At 45.2% G+C, this 18,869-nt stretch overlaps 1 protein-coding gene across 1 annotated transcript in view; it reads left to right on the forward strand.

The window, feature by feature from the left end:
* Positions 1–2,531: 2,531 nt before the first annotated feature.
* Positions 2,532–18,869, forward strand: part of GABRP (gamma-aminobutyric acid type A receptor subunit pi) — an 84,632-nt gene continuing 68,294 nt past the window's right edge. Inside the window, exons 1-2 of the mRNA XM_050962234.1 lie at positions 2,532–2,718; positions 13,608–13,717. Coding sequence (XP_050818191.1) covers positions 2,532–2,718; positions 13,608–13,717 — 297 coding nt within the window. The remainder of the gene's footprint in view (positions 2,719–13,607; positions 13,718–18,869) is intronic.

The raw sequence follows: 18,869 nt of genomic DNA on the forward strand, positions 1-18,869 counted from the left end.
AATGGGGAGAATAATGGCAGACACGCAGAGCTAGGGGTGAGGGATTGAGTTTGTTTACAAAGTGTTATATTAGTAATGATTACACGTGTTGATGAGGCAAGCATAGCATAATAATAGCTGGACTCTCTACAAAAAAGAGGCTATGTTCTCCCTCGGCTCTCCATATTCAGCAATCAGACCAATCAGAGCCAGGGATAATTCCAGCCAGGAGCCATAGGCCCTGATTCTTCCCTGCATCAGCCATAGGGTCAGCGCCAGCAGATCAAGGAAGTGACTTGCTGCTAGAGTGCTGGAACAATTTTTATAGTGTGGGTGCTGAGAGCCGTTGAACCAAACTGTGAAGCCTGTCTGTAATGGAAACCACTTCAAGCCAGGGGCTGAGGCGGCATCCTCTAGTTCCAGCACCTATGCTTGCAGCTCCCTGATTCTGGAAATGCGGAGGATCACTCCATCATGCAGACCATGTAAGGGCAGCTGAAGATGCAGCCCAGCTGAAATAGCTGTAACTGGAGAAAAGGGGTCATGGAGCAACCAGACATGGGTGCCTGAGTGCAGCTAAGCATTCAAAACGCCCATCAGCAAGAGTGACATTGTGATCTTCTTTATGAAGCTAATACTGTCCCCTGGAGACCACTGTCATCTTAAATTAACTTAATTCCTCAGTTTTAGTCTTTTACCAGTTTCAGTCAGTATCTTATGAGCCAGGTTCTGCATCATTCAGCTTCTTTGTGCCACTCTGATGTTGCAAAGCAAAACTAAACCCAGTGGAGCCAGACACATCCTGCATGGGGTGATCCTTGTGTGAACATCATAGGGTTAACTTAAAGACACTAACTAGACTCCTAGGTTACTCTGCTGCTATGTACAAAGATTTTCAATGGCTCCGACCTGGATTGCTAGTGGAAAGAAAAATGACTCCTTGATATAAATGTTATTAAAAATAAAATCAATAAATCCTAGCCCTAAGACAAAAACCACTGTAAGCAGAGTCTGAATGAGTTCTTCCTTGACATCTAGTGGTGAGCTGTGGAAAAAGACTTCAGAAGCTGATCTCATTTGCATGGACACATGCACCCTGCCTAGGTGCTCAGCATGGGGGGAGGGATAGCTCAGTGGTTTGAGTGTTGGCCTGCTAAACCCAGGGTAGTGGGTTCAATCCTTGAAGGGGCCATTTAGGGATCTGGGGCAAAAATCTGTCTGGGGATTGGTCCTGCTTTGAGCAGGGGGTTGGACTAGATGACCTCCTGAGGTCCCTTCCAATCCTGACATTCTATGATGGGATTGCTTGCCCAAATGATCACTTGTGGCTGGTGTTGGATCCCCAGTCTCCTTGTTATTGGGGCAGGAGTAATAAAGGGTGGTTGTCCTTGTTGTGTGAACCGAGGGCAGCAGAACTGTACCTGGCATACCCTGATGGGAGGGACTCACCCTCAATTGAACAGCCTGCACTAGGCAGGGGACATGGGTTCCAAAGCCCAATGAGTTGAGGGTGGGGGCAGGTAGGTGTGAGTGAGTCAGTCTGTCTTGGACATCATTTGATCTGTCCTCTCTCAGTGGTATACTGAAAGAGCTAATTTAGATTCAATTAAAAGTCTTGTTACATGATGCAGAGCTGAAATCACTGGTACCTAGGTCTAAGTACTAGACCTACTTTAGGACAGTGTCTCTAGTGCAAGAGATTTCCCAGTGTGCACTGGCAGTGAGGCTCTCCCACTAAGAGCTGAAATCACTGAGAGCTGTGTTAAGTTTGGGGGGCCCTGAAGACATCTTGGTGAATGGGCGGCTGGCAAAGAGGGCCAGAGCAGAGCACCACAGAGGCATGGCAATCGGCTGTTGGGGCGACAAGCAAGTGCCTGAGCAGTGGAGTGTGTAAGGTGCCTCCTTACCCCTCTCACACATGGGGTGGGAGGTGAACTCTGTGGATGAACCTCTGAACTCTAGGGCTGCACTGGCCAAGGACAGCAACTGTGAGTGGGGCAAAGAGAAGGGACGGGCACGTTAAAGGGACTTTTGGGTTGCTGGACTTAATAACCTGAGGGGAAAAGGACACTGCCCAACTTACTTGGGCATGGGTCTTTTGCTCATGGGTTATGTTTATGAACCCTAGTTGCAGTGTTTTCCCAAATTAATGCTGAGTTATTTTCCTCCTTTTATTAAATGTTTTTGCTGCACTAAGACTCTGTGCTTGTGAGAGGGGAAGGACTGCCTCTTAGAGGTGCCTGAGGGTGGTGTGTAATTGTCCCAGGTCACTGGGTGGGGGTTCGAGCCAGTTTTGTGTTGTATTGTTGAAAAGGATCCCCTATATACTGAACCCAGCCCTTGTTGCTGCTGGCTCCATCTGGCAGAAGGGTTACGCCACTAAAAACGCTTCTTTAACTGAGGGTTAAACTATAATCAAATTGAGGTCAAAGTCATGTCTAACAAATTAGCACCAATACTGCAATTAAGGGCTTGTCTACATGAGGGGTTAAACCAAATTAAGTCAAGTTAAACTGATTTGAAAACACTTGCATGCACACAATGCATTCATTATGGTACACAGGCTCTATAGCAAACTTGGGAATCCTCTTTCCAGAAACCCAGGATCTTCTCAGAACCATGATGCTGGCCAGATAGAAAGCAAGTCCAATTCCTGCTCTGCAGCAACCAAGCTGAATTCCCAGCAAGAAAACCAGGCTGAGATTGTGGAGGCAGATCCTCTTGAGAAACTCTCAGCAGGTAAGTCTGTCCTTACAACTTAAAGTAATCAATTTAGGCAAAGTATGAGATTAACACAGCAAATCCGTATAAATCCTAAAACAGGAAGTTCAAGGAGGTAGCTGTTTGTTTAGTTACAAACCACCATTGGAGAATTTTTATCCATGGCAGTGACATCAACTCTTAGGTGGGTAAATATCGTAGGATTGATACCAAATTATTGTTTATATCTAGATCACAGTCTCAAGGGCAATGGAGGTTTCCTACTTATATTTCATTCAGTGGTGGCCAATCCGTTTCCATCCGCTGTCACCCCCAACACAGATACAAATATCATTTAGAGGCTTTGAAAAGCAGAAGTTTTGCAACTTTCACTCAATTCACAACTGGCAGTTTAGTTTCTTTGGATACTCACAAAACACACACGTTCAACCACCTTAAGGTAGAGTCTGGGGCAATTTAAATTTAGCAGATTATGCTTTTGTGCCTCCCCATGTAGATTCTTACAGAGGCTAATGCCCTCAGCCACATAATCACATCCTAAAATAATAAACACTGGGGTGTCTTCCAGTTAATAGAAACAAAAGGTAAAAATAGAACAAGGAAAAATAAGGCACTTCAGATAAAAATGGGTTTGAACTCTTCTGTTCCCTTAGTCTTTGGACTCATGCTGTAGTCAAAGGCCTGGTGATGGCTGCTGGTAGTATGGTTCTTGGCTACAAAGAGATTGGGCAAAGCTGGTAGCTGGTATGGATGTCATGACTCCCTTCCCCCGTGGTAATCAATCTCAGGCTCCTGGAACTTCAGTCTCCCTTAGCTGGCTTGGTGACCTGAAAGGCAAGGTCTTCTGCCTTTCCTTTTCTCTGATTCTAGCGTATTCCTCCTTGCAACACCTCCCTTGGAGCTCTTGGGCAAATCAGGTGTGAAATATGCTTTGCAGCCAAACAATGTGGTCCAATCACATTGAAGTGGGTAAGTCTTAAAATATGTGTTGTTAAAATGAACACCAAAAATAGAAAAACATGGGGCCATTTTTGAAGAAGTTACACTAGCCTCCCCGCTCCAGGGTAAAATAACCAGAGGATGCCTCATGGTATCTGTATCTGGCAGAGGTCTCAGCAGGTCTATACAAATAATTGATCATCTAACAAAAAACAACCTGTCACCTGCACTTCCAATGCATTCTAAGCATTTCTTAAAATAAATTTGAAGATGTGATGGCAACTGCCATATCTTTCCTTTGCAAGAAGAAAAATAGGTAGCTAATGTGCTCGAACTATGTAAAAGGACACAACTGAGACTTGCTTTTAAGTTCACTAATATGAATTCCATTTGAGCCAGAAATAATTATAAGTTTATACCAAGGCTATATTCTCATATATGTTAGTTCTCTCACACTTGGACAGTGTGGAGCAAATACAATCTCTCCTACACCACCCTCTCCCATCTACCAGTGCAGAGGGGATGGTTGTGGGTGTCTCTGACTGTCAAAATGGCTCCTTGGGACTATTGCTTTCTGGTATAAATTATAGCATATATATGGATACTGCTCTAATTTATGCTGTGGACCAGTCCAGCTGCCAGGGAGCTCCATGACCGGAGCAGGGCAAAGGTGTCCATAAGCTTCCTTTGCCTTCCTCCCTCATAGCTGTGCTGACTACTCCTTCACTGAAGCGCTGAAAATCTGTCCCTGGATTACTGGATTCTGGTGAGTTTCTGAGAATATTTCTTTTACCAACATCAGCCTTTGGACAATCCTTCCAAGGAGCAGGGAACTTATTTGCAATAAATTAAGCCTCGCTTGACCATCATGAGTACAATCATTTGATTCTGACTAAAACTTTATTGGCTGCATGTTCTGCTTAGGAGGGTCAGTGAAAAGGAGCTAGGATAACTAGATTCATAGGCTTTTATGTCTAGAAGAGACCACCATGATCTTCTAGTCTGACCTTTTCCAAAACACAGGTCAAAGAACCTCACCCAGTAATTTCTGCATCCAACCCGTAAGTATAGCTATAGCATAGCATCTAGAAAGACATCCAGTTCTGATTCACAGACTTCATTTTCGTTGCCCTCTGCTGAATTCTCTCCAATATCCTTTCTGTAGTGGGGGACCCAAAGCTGGATGCAATACTCTCCAGTGCTGAATAGAGGGGACCCTGGTCAAGTCATCTCTTTACTTGCTCTCGAATAAACTAAATACATTGAGCTGCTTTAGTCTCTCACCATATTCCAAACCTCAGATCGCTCTTATACCTCGTTTCTGAACCCCCTCCTATTTTTCAAAATCCTTTATGAAATGTGGGCCTAGCACTGGATACAGTAGTTCAGTAGTTCAGTGTCCCATTCACCTTCCTATTCCTGCTTTGTATTCCCATATTTATATCTCTGAGGACACAGTCTCCTGCTTAGCCACAGCATTACACTGGGCGCTCATGTTCAATTGATGATCTGCCAAGAATCCTAAAGCCTTTTCGGAGTCGCTGCTTTCCAGGATACAGTCTCCCCACAACCCTCAAACTTATAAGTGGGCTCTACATTCTAGGTTCTTAGTTGTATGACCTTGCATTTGGCTGTGTTCAAATGCATGTTGTTCAAATGAGCCCACCTTCCCAAGCAAACCAAGCCAGTCTGTATAACTGATCTGTCCCCATTAGTTATCACTGCACTGATGTTTGTGTCATCAACAAATTCTACCAGCCAGGATTGTATATTTTCTTACAGATTATTGATAACGTTATTGAATAGCATTGGACTAAAAACAGATCCCTGTGGACGCCCCACAGAAACACACCCATTCAATGTCAATTCCCCACTTACAGTTACTTTTTGCGAGCTATCGGTTAACCAGGTTTCACCCATTTAATGTAGGCTACATTGATTTTGTATACTACTCATTTTTTAAAAGCAGAACGGCATGCAGGGCTAATCAAATGCCTGGCAATACTAACCAGAATTTTCATGCCATTTTAAAAAAAAAATCAAGTTTGGTTACCAAGTCATATTTGTCTTAAAATCATGTTGCTTGGCATTAATCATTCTACCATCTTTTAATCCTTTACTGATTTTTTCCCCATATCAGCCTTTTCATGATTTTGCCCAGGACTGATCTCTGGCTAACCAGCCCATAGTTTCCCAGGACATCACGTTTTTCCTTTCAAATACTGACACAATATTAATTACTACTGCTAAGAGCTTCTTGTATCCTTAGTTCAAAGCTCAGGCTTCCCCATAGCGAACTCCCCTTTAGTTACACGAAAAATTTGGTTTCTGTAAAATGAACTTCCTGTGGCGGGAGAAAAACATGAGAATACAAACTAATCTTGTGAACCCAGAGAATTCATATTTATATTGCTCAATCCATGTTTGTTCAAGTGGTGAATAATAGTATGAATATATACGGGGTTATACAATAGCACCAATATTAGCACTTTAAACTTGCATATACTGCGATGTGCACAGTTTTCATTTGTAACACTAGATGTCACTGGAACCTCATTGAATAGCCAACAAACAGCTTACACTGCTGGAGTTGATCTGATTACTTGAAGGCTAGTGCCAAGTATCATGTGGAGCTAAGTCAAACTGTGGCTAACACACATCTATTTAAACAAATTTTGCATGTCTGGATTTGAGAAGTAATTTAAAAAAAATCATCACACCATATAATTTGTGCTAGCATGTCCATTAAATAATTATTGAATGTGTCTAAAATGCAGAAAAATCCAGACTTGGAGCAGGTAAAATTTGGAGAACAGGAATTGCATTGTTTTATGTGCATAGTTTTGAAGCTGAAGCAAAAATCTGCTCCCTCGTTTACCTCTAGTGCCATCTGCAGGGCTAGCTGAACTCTGCAGCAGTCAGTGTATGGAAGCTGCACAAGCTGAATCTGGGGTGCCAGGTCTGGTGGCAAAATCTGGAATGAATCAACTCCTACAGCTTTACTTGGAGGTTCTTCACAAATACAAATCTCAGAAAACCCTCAAATTTCAAATCCAGCCACAATATATGAGTGCATGGCCAGCTTTAAATCTCGGTTACATATGTGTACTTTCAGAGTAAGACCACTGAAGTCAATGGAGTCATTCTGGATTTACGCTGGTGTTGCTGAGTATCTGGCACCCTACATTCTGCAGCTAAAGTACTTTAGATGGTGCATTGGTGGAGAGGGAAAGACAGAGGCCTGTGAAATAGCAGCAACCCCCTGAATCTATCCAAGGGTTAGGATAGATTCCTAACTAAGGGTACGTCTACACTACCAATTTACATAGATTTTATTTAAGTCGAGATGGAGCCTCTGATTTAAGCAAGTGAATTGTGCATGTCCTCAGTATGCTCATAGTGTCGGCGGAGTGCATCCTCACTAGCAGGACTTGCATCGATGCACAGAGCGCTGTGCTGTGGGTAGCTATCCCACGGTGCATGGAGCCAAGTGGAATTTTGGGTTGGACTTGCAATGCCTTATGGGACCAAAACATTTGCACGGGTGATTATGGGAACATGGTGTTAGCCTCTCATGAAGCATTTACCTCCCTCCCTCCCTGAAATGAATGGCAAAGAAACCAAGCCTTTTTCGTGCCTTTTTTTCCTAAGCCTGGGTTATGCATGCAGACGCCATAGCACGGCAAGCATGGACCCCTCTCAGCTGTACATTGTTGCTGTGAGCATTACAAATCCCTTGAGCCTTATCCTGCAGCATTTTCTCAGCCAAAGCAGGAGCCACTCAAGTAGCCGTGCTGGAATGTGATGCCACTCAAGTAGCCGTGCTGGAAGCTATGGAGCAGAGCAATTTGCAGATGGTGGCAACAGTCGCGCATCATCTTGACACAGTGGAGCATTGCTTCTGGGCCCGGGAAACAAGTACTGACTTATGGAAACTCATAGTTATGCAGCTAAGGGATGACGAGCAGTGGCTACAGAACTTGAATCCACTTTCATGGAACTGTATGAAGAGCTTTCCCCAGCCCTGAAGCACAGCAATACTAAAATGAGAGCTACTCTGACAGTTGAGAAGTAAGTGGTGATAGCTCTGTGGAAGCTTGCAACACCAGACAGCTTCCCAGTGGGGAGTCATTTTGGAGTGCGTAAATCTACTATGGTGTCTGTTGTGATCTAAGTTGCCAGGGCAATCAATAGACTTCTGCTGAGAAGGGTAGTGACTCTGAGCAATGTGCAGGACGTAGTGGATGGTTTTGCCATGATGGGGTTCCCTAACTGCAGTGGGGCGATAAACGGAACACATATCCCTATCTTGGCACCAGACCACCTTGCTAAAAAGTACATACACCGAAAGGGATACTTCTCCATGGTGTTGCAAGTGCTGGTGGATCACAGGGGCTGTTTCATTGACATCAGCGTGGGATAGTCAGGAAAGGTGCATGACACATGCATCTTTAGGAACTCCAGGCTGTTCAGAAAGCTGCAAGCAAGGACTTTCTTTCCAGACTGCAAAATAACCATTGGTGATGTTGAAATGCCAATCATGATCTTGGGAGACCCAGCCTACCCCTTGCTCCCATGGCTCATGGGAGCCATGGACAGCAGTAACGAGCGGTTCAGCCATAGGCTGAGCAAGTGCAGAATGGTGGTGGAATGTGCCTTTGGATGTTTAAAAACCCACTAGCAAAGTTTGCTTACTAGGTTATGTCCCTGCCTGCAGGTATATGGGATCTTGGGGAGCAATTACCACACAGGTAGGGTGCCAATTAATTTCTTTATTAAAAGGAAAAGGAAGTGGTGGGACTTTAACGATGATATGCGATAGGATGGGGTGTATAAGGTGTTTACAATAGACAATGATGGGGGGGTTCTTAGTGAACCGTGTAGGGAGTTTTAACAGTGGGGTACAGTAAGTGGGGTTCAGCACAATGGGATACAGTACAGTCAATAAGCAACTCAACTTTATATAAGAACAACTCTAGATACAGTGTGGAATGCAAAACGTACCCAAAAGAAAATGCAAAATAAAATGGTAGCTTCTATATAAAAATGGTATACAAAGTATATTAGAAAAATGGAGGCAACTAATGGGGTGTTATAACCACAAGTAAAATGTGAGTCACAGTGCAATAATACAATATGAGTGATAAGTGAAATTATGCAATGTAGAAAATTACTGACTTAATTTGTGAGGCTGTGATAGCAAGAGTGTACCTGAAAGCTGGGTCAAGAAACAGGAGGGGGGAGGGGAGTGAGTGATTAGTGGTATCTGAGGAGAGGAGAGTGCAGCTGCAAGCAGCGAGAGACTCTGAAGCCCAGAGCAGTCTTCAGGAGCCTGCGGGCTGGAGGTACGGGAGACAAGAGCAGCTGGAGCGCACTTAAGGGGAGTCTGGGAGCAGCAAGAGGGGAGGGCGCTGAACGTGTAAGCGATGGGAAGGCATATGGAGAATGGAGGAGATGGCTGAGGGAAGAAGCACGCTGCAGCAGCGGAGAGCACTTCAGGGACGTTGCCGAGCAGCGGGGTGAAGACAAACGGAGCAGTGTGATGGCGATCTTCGGTAGGGGAGGGGCAGTGGCGGAGCGGGGGCACGAACACAGGGGATACAGGGAGAGGCAGCAGAGAGGTGTAAAGAAGGGCTAGAGGGACACCCCCCCAAAAAAGGAAAGAAGCGGCAAAGGATTTGGGAAGTTACATGCGGGGGGGGAAGCAGCAAGGGGTTACAACAGGGAGACACGGAGAAGTACACAGAGGGGGAGATTGGAGCAGGGGAAAAACAGACACGGGAAAGTTCAGGGAGAGGTTGGGACAGAGGGAAGATTAATTCAAGCAGTAAAAACCTTATCTATCCTCTGACTTAATCAAACTTATATAAATTACAAGCAGCTTATACAAAGTAATAGAACAGGTACAGAATACAACCAGGCAATGGCTTTTTTAAATCTATCTTAACAACTAGGCAAAACAACAAATATCACAATTCTAAGCAAACTATAACAAGCAACTATACAGAGCAACAAAACAGCAAACTATAACAAGGCAGGTGAAACTTACAGCTCTACAATCTTAGCAAACTATGACTTATTAAACTAAAAAGCAAAACCTACGGTGCACCTTATGCTATGGGGAAGTTACAGAGGGCAGAGTGGTATGTGCCCAGGATACAGCTCCCAAGGCAGCCCCCCAAGGAAGCCACCAGCTAAAAGCAGGGAGCAGAGCTTAGCATCGGCACAAGCTTATTTTTAGCAGCAAAGCGCCAGCGGAGTTTGAGAGGTTTTAAGACACAGAGCAAGGTTTAGCTTGAGTCTGTGTGCTGGGGAAACAGAGCCAGCAGCTACAGTAATAAAATAAAAGTATGGAAAGTTTCACAGAGGGATTCTTACCAGTCCCCAAGGCAGCAGCAAAGGCAGAAGCAGCAACAACATCAGAAGAAGCAAGAAGGGCTCCGTACGGTCTTGATAATCAGGAGATCTCTCAGGCAGCAATTCGTTCTTCATGGGGAGGGGGTTTAAAAACCGGGGGTACGCTCAGAAATAAAACGAGAGCGGAGAAAGGATCCCCCAAAACCCCTGGCTGATCAGACCAGGCAGCAGTGCAGGAACCTTTCTGATGTTTGTTTCAAAAATGTCTGTTTTTAAAGGCAAACTTAGGCAGTTTCCCGCCAGTAATCCTGATAGGCTCCCTCTGTCACAGGGGAGGAGGCACAGGGAAAAAACTGCAGGTGAGCCCAGAGACATGCCTGGGCAGAGTCCTGTGCAATAGGTGACTCAAAAGCACATGAGGCCTATGACTCATGCCCAGGATCTTAAAAACACAATAGGTCTTGCAACTCTGGACATTGCCTGCCCTACACCAAGCCCAGGTTCAACAAGATGATAACAGGACTAACCCTTTGAACAGGGCAGTGGTCCCACTTAGCACGTAGCACAAGTGGCCATCCCTTTGAGAAGGGCAATAGCTCTTGTTAAACAACTTAGACAGGGAAGGGCAGCCACAGGAGGAGAACAAAAACAAAATGGAGTATGGGGACAGCTGTAAGAAACAAAATGGAATAGGGGGATAGCTGTAACAGACAGGTTAGACCTCAGTGAAAGCAATATCCCCCTTATTGTTGCTGTGTGCTCCATAATATCTGTGAAACAAAGGAAGAAAAGTTTCCCGTGGGGCGGGGGATTGAGGCAAATCGCCTGGCAGCCAGTTTTGAGCAGCCAGACACTAGGGCAATATGAAGAGTACATGGAGGGGTACTATGTCTCTGTGAGGCTTTGAAAATTAGTTTCAACGATGACCCACAGTGATATTACACTTATGTGTTGTTCCTTATCAAGCTGTTCCCTTAATTGCATGTACTACCCTGTAAATGACACCCCCACTGACCACAATGTGCTGAATGAATAAAGAGCCTTTTCTCCTCAATCCATTAAGTTTTATTATGCTCACAAACAATGAGAGACAGCAAAGAAAAGTAAGATAACCTGGGGCAAAAGGGCTGATAGCATGGGGACAGGGGGGAAGAAGGACAGCTTGCTTACAATTGCACTGCAATAACAATCACAGGTGTGGGAATGGGCGCGTTCTGGTCCTTGTACCTCCCCTGGTGTTGAATGCAAGGGATACTGAAAGACCCCCCCCCCTTCCCACATCCTAGGACGTTTGAGGGAGGAGGATGTGGAACTTGGTGATGATGGCAGCAGGTTCAGCATAGGCTGCAGCGGGACTCTAGCCACCAGCTGCCTTTCTTGAACCTCATCCAGATACCTCAACACATCTGTTTGCTCCCTCATCTCATCCTGCGTGTCACGCTTGTGCTCCCTGCACACACTCCTCTCCTCACTGTCCTTGTGCAGGCTGTCGGACAATGTAATCCTCCATGCGCTGAGCTCCGTCTTGTCACTCTCAGAGGCGCGCATTAACTCACTGTAAATGTTCTCCTGAGTCTTCTTTTCCCTTCTTTTAATCTGGGAAAGTCTCTATCCCAGTGTGGAGGATGCACTGAGGGACAAGGTTTCAGTTGCAAGGAATACAAAGCACAAAGGTAGCATTAAGAACAGGAGTACTTGTGGCAACTTAGAGTCTAATAAATTCATTTGAGCATAAGCTTTCGTGGACTACAACCCACTTCATCAGATACATAGAATGGAACATATATTAAGAAATATATATACTTACAGAGAACATGAAACGGTGGAAGTTCCATACCAGCTGTAAGAGGTTAATTAATTAAGATGTGGTATTATCAGCAGGAGAAAAAAAACCTTTTGTAGTGATAATCAAGATAGCCCGTTTCAGACAGTTGACAAGAAGGCATGAGGATATTTCACATGGGAAAATAGATTCAATATGTTTAATGACCCAGCCACTCCCAGTCTCTATTCAAACCCAGGTTAATGGTACCTAGTTTGCATATTAATTCAAACTCAGCAGTTTCTCATTGGAGTCTGTTTTTCAAGCTTTTCTGTTGCAAAATTGCCACCTTTAAGCCTGTTACTGAGTGCCCAGAGAAGCTGGAGTATTCTCCTACTGGTTTTTGAATGTTATGATTCCTGATATCAGATTTTTGTCCATTTATTCTTCTGCGTAGAGACTGTCCAATTTGGCCAATGTACATGGCAGAGGGGCATTGCTGGCGCATGATGGAGTATATAACATTGGTAGATGTGCAGGTGAATGAGCCCCTGATGGCGTGGCTAGGTCCTATGATGGTTTATTTGAATAAATATGTGGACAGAGTTGGCATCAGGCTTTGTTGCAAGGATAGGTTCCTGGATTAGTGTTTTTATTGTGTGGTGTGTGGTTGCTGGTGAGTATTTGCTTCAGGTTGGGGGGCTGTCTGTAAGCAAGGATTGTCTGTCTCCTAAGATCTGTGAGAGTGAGGGATCATTTTTCAGGATAAGTTGTAGATTTTTGATGATGCACTGGAGCATTGACAGTGCATACATTGTTTCTGGTGCAAGATTAATTCTTTTTGCAAAGGAAACACCCCTCAATGCACTCCCCTGCAAGCCACAATGTAAACAGAACCTCTAGCTACTGCCAGAGTTGGTTTGCTGCTCCAGCCATGGTAAGTAAGGCCATGAGGCATGGCGAGAGATCTTGTGCTGCAGCTTTTGTTAAGACAACAGGGATCAATGGTTCCAACCTCAGAATAGCCCCCTTTCCTATAGCAACCAGGATGGTGCTTGAGGACAGGCACCAGCGTAAAGCTCCACAACTTATTTGATTGTTACAAAAGCGGCACCAGGTTTTTTTAAATGCTGGCTGCAATACGCAGTGATCCCTTCTCAGCCAACCAGGGCACGCTTGGGAAAACGTGGCTGTGTGACTCAGAATTCACTGAACAGGGGCAGATTACTTGTCGAATTGCTTGCGGTGTAACGGCTAGTATTTAAAACTTCCCCCATTTCCCCTAGGTGACCATATGCAATATCACTCTCCTGAGAGTAACAGAGGCAGAAAGGGAGCAGATACTGCAAATCTGGGTACAGACCCAGTCCTTATGTTGCAATGCTGTGTGCCGCAATGATACCAGAAAAGTTAATACTGGAGTGGCATGCGCTCATGGTGGACAAAATAAGGCAGCCCTTCCAGGGCCGGCTCTAGCAATTTCGCCACCCCAAGCATGGCGGCACGCCGCGGGAAGCGCTCTGCCGCTTGCTGGTCCCGTGGCTCTGGTGGACCCTACGCCTGCGGGAGGTCCACCAGAGCCGCCTGCCACCCTCCCGGCAACCGGCAGAGCGCCCCCCATGGCATGCCGCCCCAAGCACGCGCTTGGCACGCTGGGGCCTGGAGCCAGCCCTGGCCCTTCCCAGAAACCTTCTGCAAAGGATTGTAGAGTACCTCCATGAAAGCTTCCTAGAGAACTCTAGGGAGGATTCCAGGGCCATCCCCGTGCACATAAAGAGTCTTTTTGGCGAGCACCTCTGCGTAGCTGGAGTGGCCAATGATAACTGCTATCCCAATTTTTTGTGTTCAGATTCAACATTAAAAATAATGGCATACAATCCCTACAGTTTGATTGAAAATGTGTACTCACCAGAGATGCCTTCCTCAGCATCACGTTCCGCCAACAGTTGGTCCTGTGAGGTAATGGGCTCCAGAGTTTAAAAAAAGTTCTTGGCTGTTGGGGAGAATGGATCATCCACTTGCCTGCCTCACATTCTCTTCCTCCTCCTCCTATTCATTATCAACAATATCCTTCTTGTTGTTGCTTGAGGTTGCCCAGGGCTCCCGGGAGGTATCCACGGAGCATTTTGGGGAAGTGGTGGGGTCACCACCAGGAATCACATGCAGATCCTCATAGAAGCAGCACGTCTGTGGCTCAGAACCAGAGTGACTGTTCGCCTCCCTTGTCTTCTGGTATGCTTGGCGAAGAGCCTTTATTTTCACATGGCACTGCTGCCTGTCCCTTGTGTAGCCCTTCTTCTCCATGCCCTGCACTATTTTGGCATAGATGTCAGCGTTTCTTCTGTTGGATCAGAGTTCTGCCTGCACAGACTCTTCTCCCCACACAGTCATCAGATCCGCCACCTCCTATGTGCTCCATAATGGAGCACATTTGCAGCCTTGAGCATCCATGGTCAGATGTGCTGACGAGCTCTCCACGCCGATAAAACAGGAAATGAAAATTCAAAAGTTCCCAGGGCTTTAGCAGGGTGGAGGCTGTTTCCTGTGTACCTGGCTGATGTGCTGTGGAGTTGAAAGTGCTCTCCAGAGCAGTCACAGCACAGAACTGTGGGACACCTCCTGGAGGCCAATTCATTCAAATTACACAACGGAGTGTGTACACTATCCCCATGTCAACATGTGAATGTTGACTCAAGTGCTACGCCTCGCACGGAGGGGGAGTACAGAAGTCAACTTTACAAGCCCTTTAGGTCAGTGGAAGGGACTCGGTAGTGTAGACACATACATTATTAACTCGACCCTAATATGGCATATTTGGACTGAAAATCAACCGCAATAAGATGGATATCATGACCTTTAACATTGCCTCACCATCACCAGTCCGGATAGAGGATTATGTTCTCACCAATGTAGAAACATTCACATACTTAGGCAGCACCATCAGCCAAGACAGTGGAACAAGTTAGGACATCTCGAACAAAATCAGTAAAGCCAGGAACACCTTCAGGAGCTTACAGTCTGGAAATCATCAAAATATAACACCAAAACCAAACTCAAGATTTATCAGAGCTGCGTGCTTTCAACACAACTTTATAGTGCAGAATGCTAGGGAATGAGAAAATATGACATATCCAAACTGTCTTCATTCCATACAACAAAAACGAGGTCACCCAAAAACAACATGGCGAAGAGCTGTGGAAGCCGAGCTGAAAAACCTGGGGCACAGCTGGGGAACCATTGAAAGACCTGCCAGAAACAGACAGGAGTGGAGGAGCTTCATCACTGCCCTAAATGCCAGAGGCATAATAGGAACATGATGATGATGAATGTGTCATATGTCAACCTAACTTTGTAGTGCAGACCAAGCCTAAGACATTATGGTCCATTAAACTTGCAGTTCAGATACTTCAACAGCCAATGTGAAATCCTGGCCCTTTCAAAGTCAATGGTAAAATTTCCATGGACCCAGAAATTTACCCCTAAGTGGTGGAATTTGGACTTTCAACCAGATGTAATGAATGAAAAGCATAAAACTGGGTTGTAGTAGGGCCACCCTAAGAAACTAGCCATGTTGTCAAGTTTTATTGGATTAGCAAATCCATCCAGGTACAGACAAAATTGGTTCTGGGTCATGAATCCAGGTAAAAAGTTACTGAGGGAATAAGATCATTCTGGTCAGCCCAGCTCCTCATCACAAAATCCTTTGACCTCCCTTCTTCCCTCCAGACCTTCTCTTCCCATGCAGAATCTCCTTCGCTCAACAGCTGCTTCCTGGCAAAGCCAAACCTTGGGCTCCTCAGGCTTAGGGCAGGTGATCTAGAAAAGTAAAACAGAATCTCTGGTCTACTTTTCTTAAAGCATGTTTCCAGCCTCTTGCCTTGCGACAACAGCCTTCAAATTGATATGAAGACCCCTCCTCACTAGCCATGAAAGCAATAAGCAGTGGGGGGGGGTGAGGAAAACCTAACAGTGCTATACACCCATTTTTAATGTTAAATTGAGTTCATTTAAAGCAGATCTAGTTGAAATGTTTAGATCAAGGGAACAGTTTTCTGTCAGAAAAAGCTGATTTGATTAAATTGAAACGTTTTGTGGGAATTTATCAATGTCGTCAACATTTTTGATGGGACCTTATTTATTTTGACTTATGTCATAAAACAATGTAGAAATCAACATGGGCATTTGTTATATTATAAGCCATAATAGAATATAAAAGTAATAACAATGATGTCACAATGAAATAGTTCAGAATATGTCATTTCACAAATAAAAATGTGCAGCTTGCAGCTTTTCAGCCTGATTTGGGACAAAACCAAATTTTGAAATCTCAGAATTTCCCATTGGACAGATATTCCATTTTCCAGCCAGCTCTAATGAAAAGAATTATTTTGGTGACATGGCTGTAATGGATACTCATCCCTTCCATGTGGCAGGATGATTGATCTTTTTTATCCCAGATCCATGACAGGGGGCTGGTGTAGGAAATCAAGTTCAGTGTCTTGGTGACTGTTTGTTGCACCTTTACTACATGGCATCTGAAAAAAGCTGTCATCCAAAAAAAAGATCAAATTAATTTACTCACCTGGAAAGGAACGTGGTGATGATCTCATGAAGGTGGTTGCTACACTTCCCATTTTCTCTGGAAGTAAGCAGTACTGAGGAGAAGTTGGTATGTGTATGAAATCCTCCACAGCTGTACATGTGTCAGGACCAGAGGAGAGCTGAGTGACTAACAGGGTTTTTTTTGGTTTGCTGGCAATTCCAAATTCAGCTGTCTGGTAACACCCTGGATCATTATATTAAAGATTTAGGTAATAAAGCTTAGTTACATGGACTTGAATAGCTAAGAGTTGCACTAATTAGAGAGCAAGTTAGTGGATAACCAGATGAAAACAAAGCTATGGCTTTGACTTTGTAAAAATCAGTGGATAGATGTGGTGCTAGTGGAAACTGTGCTTGCCCAATTAACAAGCAGTGAGAAATGGGGTAATGATCTACCTACGGTACTTATGTAGCCCCCATCACCACAGCACCTCACAGTCTCCAGTGTATTTATCTTCAGAACATCCCCGTGAGGTAAGGCAGTGCTGTTGGCCCTATTTTACAGGTGGGAAACTGAGGCACAGAGTGACTACGTGACTTGCCCATGGTCACATAGAAGTTCATAGAAGAGGAGGGCTCTCCAGTGTTCTAAGCTAGCACCCTAACTGCTGGATCATCCTGCCTTTCAATGCCCACTTCACAGAGGTGTGGCAAGAGTTAATTGATTAATGCCTGGAACGTGTCTTAAGATGCTCAAAAGTGAAATGTAGTTTATCCTAGAGAAAGAGAAGGAAATCAAGTCAGAACCCTCTTCCCCCACACCTGGGCTCAGCCAGAGTGTTTACACCGACCCACTAAGCAAACCCACTCCCTGTGCCGCTGTTGGGACTTGTCACCTTCGATTTTATTTAGCACTTAGGAGAGAAAAAGCCTTGTAAATGTTATCTGTCTTGTCTTTTTTTATGTTCCCCCTTTCTCGGTATCTATAATGCACCCATCGTGGTGGTATCTGGGCACTAGGTACCCAGAGATTAGTAGAAGGTAAGGCTATGTCTATGCTAGAGAGCTTAACCCTTGGTAACTGAGCTGGTGGGAATGCAATGGGGTGAAACAGGGTATTCACACAAGATACACTCTTCCAAGTACAGCTCTACCCTGTGCCTACAAATGGCAATCAAATCCATAGTAGTAGCTGCACTGCTTTCTGGGTATCGATCTTACATTCTTTGGCAGAACGTCTTGAAGAAATGGCTTAAGGGGAATCTTGTAACACCTTGTGGGAGTCCCCGGGAATTATGGGAGAAGGGGTCAAAATCCCACAATTCCTTTGGAAACTCAGCCATTTCTGAGGCATATCCTGAAATTGAAGGTTAGGAAAGGATGAGGTTTGATTAGAGAGACAATTTTGTGTTGGAGACTCTCTCTCATAAGTTTGGTGAGAGCCCCCCGGGTTTGCCAAGTCCCAAGTCACATGCTTAAGAGAACCCTGTTGCCTCCCAGGAGGCCCAAACACCCTGCTTCCCTTCCACAGTCTTTGAAGAGGCAAGGATTAGCCCTAGAAACAAATGCTGAACTCAGGTACAAACCAGCACCTGTGTCAGGGTGGAGAGAAACCCTCAGTTAGAACAAGGGACCATTGGGGGATGCTATGGGGAGTCGCACATATCTCCCCGCAGCAACAGTCCCCAGCACCCAGATGGACAGAGGGATGCTCTGTGACCCAGTCCATGCAGCCCCCAACCCCAGACTGTTAGTCCCAACCAGGGGCCGCCCCGCCCCTTACGGGTCATGGGTGCTTGGGTGCAGTGTGGGCTCCAAGGGTGAATCCTAGTCTCTGTGATGTCCATCACTGTGCTGGTCAGGACTCCTGTCCTGAGTCTAGGCTGTTCCTGTCACTTAGCTGCGTCCACGCCCCGGGCCTGCTCCCTGGCCCAATCCCCTCATGTCAGGTTCCAGCTATGTTTGGGCCTGCTCCCTCCAGCAGCTCCAGCCAACATGTATGTCTCTCCAGTACTGAACTAGTGATGCACTGATGGTAAAATAGAGTATGTTGATAGATTCTTGACACAGAGCTAAACTGTGCATATCAGCTTTATCGAATGCACCAATGTGCAGGCTAGCTGTAACCTATGCACTAGAAGAAAACTCAGCAAAAGTATGACTTGCAGACTATATGGGCATGAAATGCATGTCCTGGAGATTTCTGTTTTCAGTACCTGCTATCAGGTACGGGTAGAGTTTCCTGAGAATGCACAGGAAGGAGCAGGTGAGGATGAGATAATATATCATAGATTCTTTGCTGCCTGCTGAAATCTGTCATTCAGAAACCCTGAGTCCCTTTCTGTGTCCCTCTTCTTTAGAAGGAACACAGCTCCTCTTCCTTTCCTCAGGATTGGTCATATGCTTGAGCATTTGTCACCCAGACACCTGGCTCTGCTCCAGGTCTATGATATCCTTAGCTGCAAGGAGTCTCTTTTCCTGGACAGCTAGGCATTGACTGGGTAGCTGATTTTTGGTGGCTTGAAGAGGAGGCTTGTATTTCAAGGCAGGTGGTTTTTGGAGCTAATTT

This window comes from Gopherus flavomarginatus, chromosome 7, assembly GCF_025201925.1.
Source record: "Gopherus flavomarginatus isolate rGopFla2 chromosome 7, rGopFla2.mat.asm, whole genome shotgun sequence".
Classification (NCBI taxonomy): domain Eukaryota; kingdom Metazoa; phylum Chordata; order Testudines; family Testudinidae; genus Gopherus; species Gopherus flavomarginatus.